We start from the raw sequence: 7,861 nt of genomic DNA on the forward strand, positions 1-7,861 counted from the left end.
CTGCCTCCTACACAGAAAAACTGCAAAATAGCTTCATACTCACTTATCCTGATGTGATTTTGAAAATGTAAGGATACTGGATGGTAGAACGCACATATCTAGGAAAAGCCATGAAAGGAGGGTCCTGTAATTTGATAGAGTGCAAAGATATAACTTTTATTTTTTAGAACCTACATGGGTGCCCACCCATGGCTGTTCTAGTGTTCAGCGTCATGCATGGAGCTATACGGAGTGGAGCCGTACAATTACGGCGGACCCCCAAATGTACAGTACTAGTCAAAAGGTTGGACACACTTTCCCATTCAATTGAACGGGGGAAGTGTGCACCATCTTTTGACTGGTACTGTATTTCATTTAATTAAACTGTTCAATTGTTCTGACCGAACTGATGATTGATGCGTTTATTCATCTTGCCTTGTTGTTATATTATTATTGTTGTGTTTTGGTGTTAAACGTGTTGTGTTTTAGGCTGGGGTGTTATTGTGATGTGTCGGTGTGGTTGGAGGACATGGTAATGAGGTGTGTGTGTGTGTGTGTGTGTGTGTGTGTGTGTGTGTGTGTGTGTGTGCGTGTGTGTGTCTCTCAGGGAGAGCGGGGGCCGACCGGTCCTGCCCTGGTGGGTCCTCGTGGCACGGCTGGAATCCCAGGAGACAGAGGACAGCCGGTGAGGGTCCACCTCCTTACCTCCTTCCTTCCTCTGCTGTACTGTGAGCTGCCAGCCTGGATGTGCTGGAGCTGTTGTGTACTGTTGTGAGGCTGGTGGTGGATGATTTACATTTACGTCTTTCCTGACAGAAGATAGGTAGAGACTCTGCAGTCCTGACAGCAGATAGGTAGAGACTCTGCAGTCCTGACAGCAGATAGGTAGTGACTCTGCAGTCCTGACAGAAGATAGGTAGAGACTCTGCAGTCCTGACAGGTGATAGGTAGAGACTCTGCAGTCCTGACAGAAGATAGGTAGAGACTCTGCAGTCCTGACAGCAGATAGGTAGAGACTCTGCAGTCCTGACAGCAGATAGGTAGTGACTCTGCATTCCTGACAGAAGATAGGTAGAGACTCTGCAGTCCTGACAGCAGATAGGTAGAGACTCTGCAGTCCTGACAGAAGATAGGTAGTGACTCTGCAGTCCTGACAGCAGATAGGTAGTGACTCTGCAGTCCTGACAGAAGATAGGTAGTGAGTCTGCAGTCCTGACAGCAGAGAGGTAGTGACTCTGCAGTCCTGACAGAAGATAGGTAGTGACTCTGCAGTCCTGACAGCAGATAGGTAGAGACTCTGCAGTCCTGACAGCAGATAGGTAGTGACTCTGCAGTCCTGACAGCAGATAGGTAGTGACTCTGCAGTCCTGACAGCAGATAGGTAGAGACTCTGCAGTCCTGACAGCAGATAGGTAGAGACTCTGCAGTCCTGACAGCAGACACAGCAGTGGGAAGCTCGTTCCAACAGCGGGGCTCCAGGACAGTGAAAGGCCGTGACTGTCAGAGGATCAGAGGATCAGAGGATCAGAGGATGAGCTCATTGTGAAGGATGGAATGGAATGAGGAACGGTACCAAACACATGTTTTCCGTTCCATGCTTCACATTGAGCCTGTGCTCAGGTTTCTACCTCAGGTGGCCTCCGTTGAAGGGCACACACACCCTTCAAGGGAACACACGCCCCCACACGACCGTATGTGAGATAAAACAAGACTGCGGTCTCTTTCTGTACAGTCGCCACGGGTCTGCACCCCCCTCACTGTTACTGCACATAATCAGAACCAGAATCGGCTTTTATTACATCCAACGTACAGGTACACAAGAGTCAAATTCTTAGGTTGCTTAGGTTCTTCAACGTTGGCATTGCAGCAAGGTACGACATTGACAATAATGAATAAGGTAAAATAAGTAAAGTAAGTAATAATACAGTGATAAAGTGATGGCAGTCGTACTACAGCGGGACCAGTCGTACTGCAGTAGAAACAGTAGTGCAAAAGGGCCGTACAGGTTACAATAGATGATGATGGAACGCAATATCATACAATATGCAATATAAAGGCCAATGCACACGGCCCCGATTTTGTCGCACCGCCGAATTCGATTCCATTGTTTTGAATGAGACAATGCACACGGCGTGCAATGTGATTTTGTCGCAGGACAACATTCGATTCTCCATTCACACCAATTGAAATAATTCAAAGGTAGACAGGTAGACAGGTTCTGTGTGGTTCTAGCGTTGCCAACCTTGTGAGACCTGTTTGTGTGTTTCAGGGGGACTTTGGTCCAGAAGGAGGGAAGGGAGACCAAGGAGAGCCAGGCATGACGGTCAGTGCTTCGTCCTTGCCACCGGGTCCCAACCTGGGCATCCTACCACCGAGAGACACACACACACACACACACACACACGTGTAGAGTACACATGCATGCATACAGCATAGTACAGTTCGCACACATACAGTAGTGTACACACACACACACACACACATGTGCATGCGTGCATACGCACAGACACACACATACGGGCATACAGACACATGCGCGTGTGCACATACAGACACACAAACACGTACACATACAGACAGACACACACGCACACACACAGACAGACACACACACACACACACAGACACACGCACACACAGACACACACACACAGACACACACAGACACACGCACACACAAACACACACACACACACACACACACACCACACTCAGACACACGCACACACAGACACACACACACACACACAGACACACACACACACACACACACACCCGCACACACACACACACAAGCTGTCACATCTTGGTATCTGGTATCCAGTGTGTAACCCCCCCCTCCCCCCTCCTCTCTCCTGTCTAGGAGGATGAGATCCGTACATATGTTCGCACGGAGATGAATCAACACTGTGGTGAGTCTTCAGTGATCCAGCGACACCCAAAATAAACAGGCTTTTATTAGCTCTATCAATCAGTTCATCCCAGGATTTAACTCCTTACATACACGCTAGATATGGGGTGGGGGTTTTCCACACAGTATGGTTTAGAACACCTGTCAGTTAAGAATCATCATGTGAGATATACAAATGTACATTAAAGCCATTTCCTTTTCTCTCTCTCTCTCCTTCTCTCCCTCCTTCCCTCCCTCCTTCCTTCCCTCCCTCAGCCTGTGGAGGTAAGTCGGTGCCGTTGGGTCGAGGCAGGAGAAGCTCAGACGACCCTCCCCTTAGCCTCCGTTAGCCTCCTTATTCGTTTTGACACAGTCTTTAGCATACGCTAATTGTCTAATTGTTGACATTGAAACGTACTGCTCACGGTAGCTATAGGGTTTCAATGTTGGTCTGTGTCATACTGTAGTTGAACCAGGATGTGCTCAGCGTGTTTAGGTGCTGACGTGTGCCTTATATGTTGTCCTGGTTGTGCTGGCCTGTGGTGTGTGTGTGCACGTACTGTGAGTGTGTGGTGTGTAACCTAATCATCCACGTCCACACGGTTAACACTAGGACAGCCGTGCCTATTTCACCTACTCTCCGCGCCACCTCGGAGGTCAAACGACCATAGTCTTTACAATGGGGAAGCTGCTACTTACACCCAAAGACCACTAGATGGCGCCCTCTTGTAAATTAGCCTGCCTCCTACACAGAAAAACTGCAAAATAGGTTCATAGTAGGTTATTCTGGTGTGATTTTGAAAATGTAAGGATACTGGGTGGTGGAACGCACATATCTAGGAAAAGTCATGAAAGGAGGGTCCTGAAATTTGATCGAGCGCAAGGATATAAAACATACTCAATTGGCCCCAATGACCACACCCATGGCTGTTCTAGTGTTACGTGTGGTATTTTGGGGGGTAAGAGGGTGTGTACCTGTGATTGTGTCAGTGTGTGTGGGCCTGTATGGTGGGTGGGGGGGCCCTGTGTGTTAACCCCTGTGTCTTACTGACCCAGCTGGACGTCCTGTTGTCTGTTTGTGTTTTTTCGTCCTGGTCCTGGTCTGGTGGCCCCCTTCCCTCTCCCCTTGTCTATCCCTTCTTTCCCTCTTCTCCCTCCTCCCTTTTTCACCCCCCCGGTCCATCCTCCTCTCCTCTTTCCCGCCACCCCCGGTCCGGTCCGGTCCGATCCACTCAGGTGTTGGTTCTGACTCATCGGTCCAGACTTACAGGGTGCAGGGTGTCCCGGGGCGCCCCCCTATAGCACGACAGGGCGAGAAGGGTGAGTGTTAGTCCGTCCACTTGTCTCTCTCTCTCTCTGTCTCTCTCTCTCTCTGTCTCTCTCTCTCTCTCTCTCTCTCTCTCTCTGTCTGTCTGTCTGTCTGTCCCTCGTTACTCTCATCTCACTGACGGACCGGACCTCTGTCTGTCTGTCTGTCTGTCTGTCTGAAGCTCTCTGTCCGTGTGTCCTAACAAACAGCCTTCTTCTCACGAAGAGGACTCCTGTTTATCTCTGTCTGTCCGTGTGTCTGTTTATCTCTGTCTGTCCTGTCCGTCCACTATCGAACTATCTTAATTTATGGGTTTCTGTCTGTATTGTTTTCAAAGTTCGGGGAAGGGGGAAGGCGGGGTGGTGGGGGGGGGTAATTAGAAGGGTATTACCTTGCCCTGATCCTCTGCCCCAGTGTTGGGCTTTTGGAGGTATTGGGTGGGTGGTGGGGGTGGGGGGGGTGGGGGGGTGAATGTGTCCCTCCTGGCCCTGGTGGGTGTTGGGACTGTGATCAGTGTGGTTCCCCCCTCCCCTCCCCCCTCCCCTCCCCAGGCCGTGAGATGCGTATGGTGGTGAACACTAACGACCCAGACTACGAACATGTCTACTCCATAGAGAGCTACGACGACCCCATGGAAGAGATCATCGACTTCAGCCCCCCCAAAAACAAGAGCAAGGGTACGCCCGCCACACACACACTGGACCCCCCACCCTGTACTGTACTGTACTCCACGTTGGTGTGTATGTGTGTGTGTGTGTGTGTGTGTGTGTCTCTGTGTGTGTGTGTGTGTGTGTGTGTGTGTGTGTGTGTGTGTGTATGCGTGTGTGTGTGTGTGTGTGTGTGTGTGTGTTTGTGTGTGTGTTTGTGTGTTTGTGTGTGTGTGTGTGTGTGTGTGTTTGTGTGTCCATGAACTTTTGTGTGTATATATGAACTTCATTGTATACATGAAGTGTATCTGTGTGTGTTGCTGACTGTCTGTTTTCACTGTGATGTTCCTAAAGAGATGATAGAGGATGATACAGGTTTTTTTATGCTGAAAGTTTTGGCTGAAGATTATGGGGTTCATGATACAATTAACCGATTTCATATCTCAGTTTAAGGCCACCAAACTTAGGCCACCAAAGCAATGTAATATTTTGATCATGGTAGTGGGGAGGTGTGGCCCTCTTCCTCCAATCAAGTCATTTCTTGATCATTTCTCTCTACTGGGCCCTGTGTTTTTGGCTCGTTTTCAACTAGTGGCTGAAAACATCAAATCCTGTAACGTCACTTCAAAGATCTCTTATTGTCTTGAGTATGTATGTTGTTTATTACACAGTAGTATTTATGTTAATAGATACTGTTCAGAACTGTATGCACAACTGTTTGTTGTGTTATAAGTCTGTGTGTGTGCGTGTGTGTGTGTGTGTGTGTGTGCTTGTGTCTGTGTCTGTATCTGTGTGTGTCTGTATCTGTTTGTGTCTGTGTCTGTGTCTGTGTCTGTGTCTGTGTCTGTGTCTGTATCTGTCTCTGTCGGTATCTGTGTGTGTCTGTATCTATGTGTGTCCGTGTCTGTATATGTGTGTGTATATGTGTGTGTGTGTATATGTGTGTGTGTGTGTGTATTGCCTGTCGACAGATTCAGCAGTAAAAGCAGTAAAAACCCTCTCTGCTAAACCCCTGAAAGCAGTAAGGCCCAAGAGAGAGGTCAAAGGGGCAGGTAAACCCCCCGCCCACTTACTCCTATGCTGGGGTTCTCAAGAGGTTAACACTAGAACAGTCGTGACTATTTTACCTACTCTCAGGGTCAAATGACCCCACCCATGGCTGTTCTAGTGTTAATGAGCCCACCCATGGCTGTTCTAGTGTTAACTGGGCCTGCCTGTGTCTGCATGTCTCAGACTCCTACAGCATGTGGGTTACTGGTGTTTAAATCTGGGGTACACACTTGTACCATATAAACACTCTGTCATACACACTCTGTCATACACACTCTGCCATACATACACACTCTGTCATACACACACACTCTCTCACATACACACTCTGTCACACATACACACTCTGTCACATACACACTGTCACACATACACACTCTGTCATACATACACACTCTGTCATACACACTATGTCACACATACACACCCTGTCATACACACTCTGTCATACATACACACTCTGTCATACATACTATGTCACACACACACACTCTGTCATACATACACACTTTGTCATACACACACACTTTGTCATACATACACACTCTGTCGTACATACACACTCTGTCATACACACTCTGTCATACATACACACTCTGTCATACACACACACTCTGTCATACATACACACTCTGTCGTACATACACACTCTGTCATACACACTGTCATACACACTCTGTCACACATACACTCTCTGTCATACACACTATGTCGTACATACACACTCTGTCATACATACACACTCTGTCATACATACACACTCTGTCACAAATACACACTCTGTCATACACACTCTGCCATACACACTCTGTCATACATACACACTCTGTCATACATACACACTCTGTCACACATACACACTCTGTCATACACACTCTGCCATACACACTCTGTCGTACATACACACTCTGTCATACATACACACTCTGTCATACACACTCTGCCATACACACTCTGCCATACACACTCTGCCATACACACTCTGGCATACATACACACTCTGTCATACATACACACTCTGTCGTACATACACACTCTGTCATACATACACACTCTGTCATACACACACACTCTGTCATACATACACACATATACACACTCTGTCACACACACTCTGTCATACATACACATTTTATTGTATATATTTATATCATTATATTTTATTTCTTACTTTACATAAAATGAAAGTTCAACAACGCAACAGAACACAGACATCCACACTCTGGGCAAAAACGGTCTCTCCTTCTTTCTCTCTCTCTCTGTCTCTCTCTGGCATCTAGCACATCTAGCCTCTCTGACCCGTTTTTCCTTATCAAGTGTGTGTGTGTGTGTGTGTGTGTGTGTGTGTGTGTGTGCGTGCGTGCGTGTGTGTGTGTGTGTGTGTGTGTGTGTGTGTGTGTGTGTGTGTGTGTGCGTGTGTGTGCGTGTCCTGCAGCTCCAGACCCATGCGTGTTGCCTCTAGAGGAGGGGAGCTGCGGGCGCTTCACCCTGCAGTGGTACTACAACGCCAAGGTCCAGGCCTGCAGGCCCTTCATCTACAGCGGCTGCGACGGCAACGACAACCGCTTCCTCCACCAGGAGCAGTGTGAGGAGGCCTGCCTGGGGAGATGAGAGGTACTCACACACACGCACACACACACACACACGCACACACACACACACACACACGCACACACACACACACACACTGTACGTACACACGTTCATATTCTGCCTTGACACACACACACACACACACACACTCAAACACACATTTTCATATTGTGCCTAGACACACACACATACACACACACACTGTACGTACACACGTTCATATTCTGCCTTGACACACACACACACACACACACACACACACTCAAACACACATTTTCATATTGTGCCTAGACACACACACACACACACACACACACACGCACACACACACACACAAGCACACACTTTCATATTGTGCCTAGACACACACACACACACACACACACACGCGCA

The 7,861-nt window shown here is 48.1% G+C and overlaps 1 protein-coding gene across 1 annotated transcript in view; it reads left to right on the top strand.

The window, feature by feature from the left end:
• col7a1 (collagen, type VII, alpha 1) overlaps positions 1-7,486 on the top strand; it is a gene marked incomplete at both ends in the record, with an annotated part of 98,872 nt that extends 91,386 nt beyond the window's left edge. The window contains 5 exon segments of the mRNA XM_080547924.1: positions 587-664; positions 2,249-2,302; positions 2,843-2,891; positions 4,730-4,855; positions 7,338-7,486. Coding sequence (XP_080404050.1) covers positions 587-664; positions 2,249-2,302; positions 2,843-2,891; positions 4,730-4,855; positions 7,338-7,486 — 456 coding nt within the window.
• Between the last annotated feature and the right edge of the window lie 375 nt (positions 7,487-7,861).

The sequence above is a fragment of the Nansenia antarctica genome (genome assembly GCF_963989245.1).
Source record: "Nansenia antarctica genome assembly, chromosome: 18".
In the NCBI taxonomy this organism is placed as follows: domain Eukaryota; kingdom Metazoa; phylum Chordata; class Actinopteri; order Argentiniformes; family Microstomatidae; genus Nansenia; species Nansenia antarctica.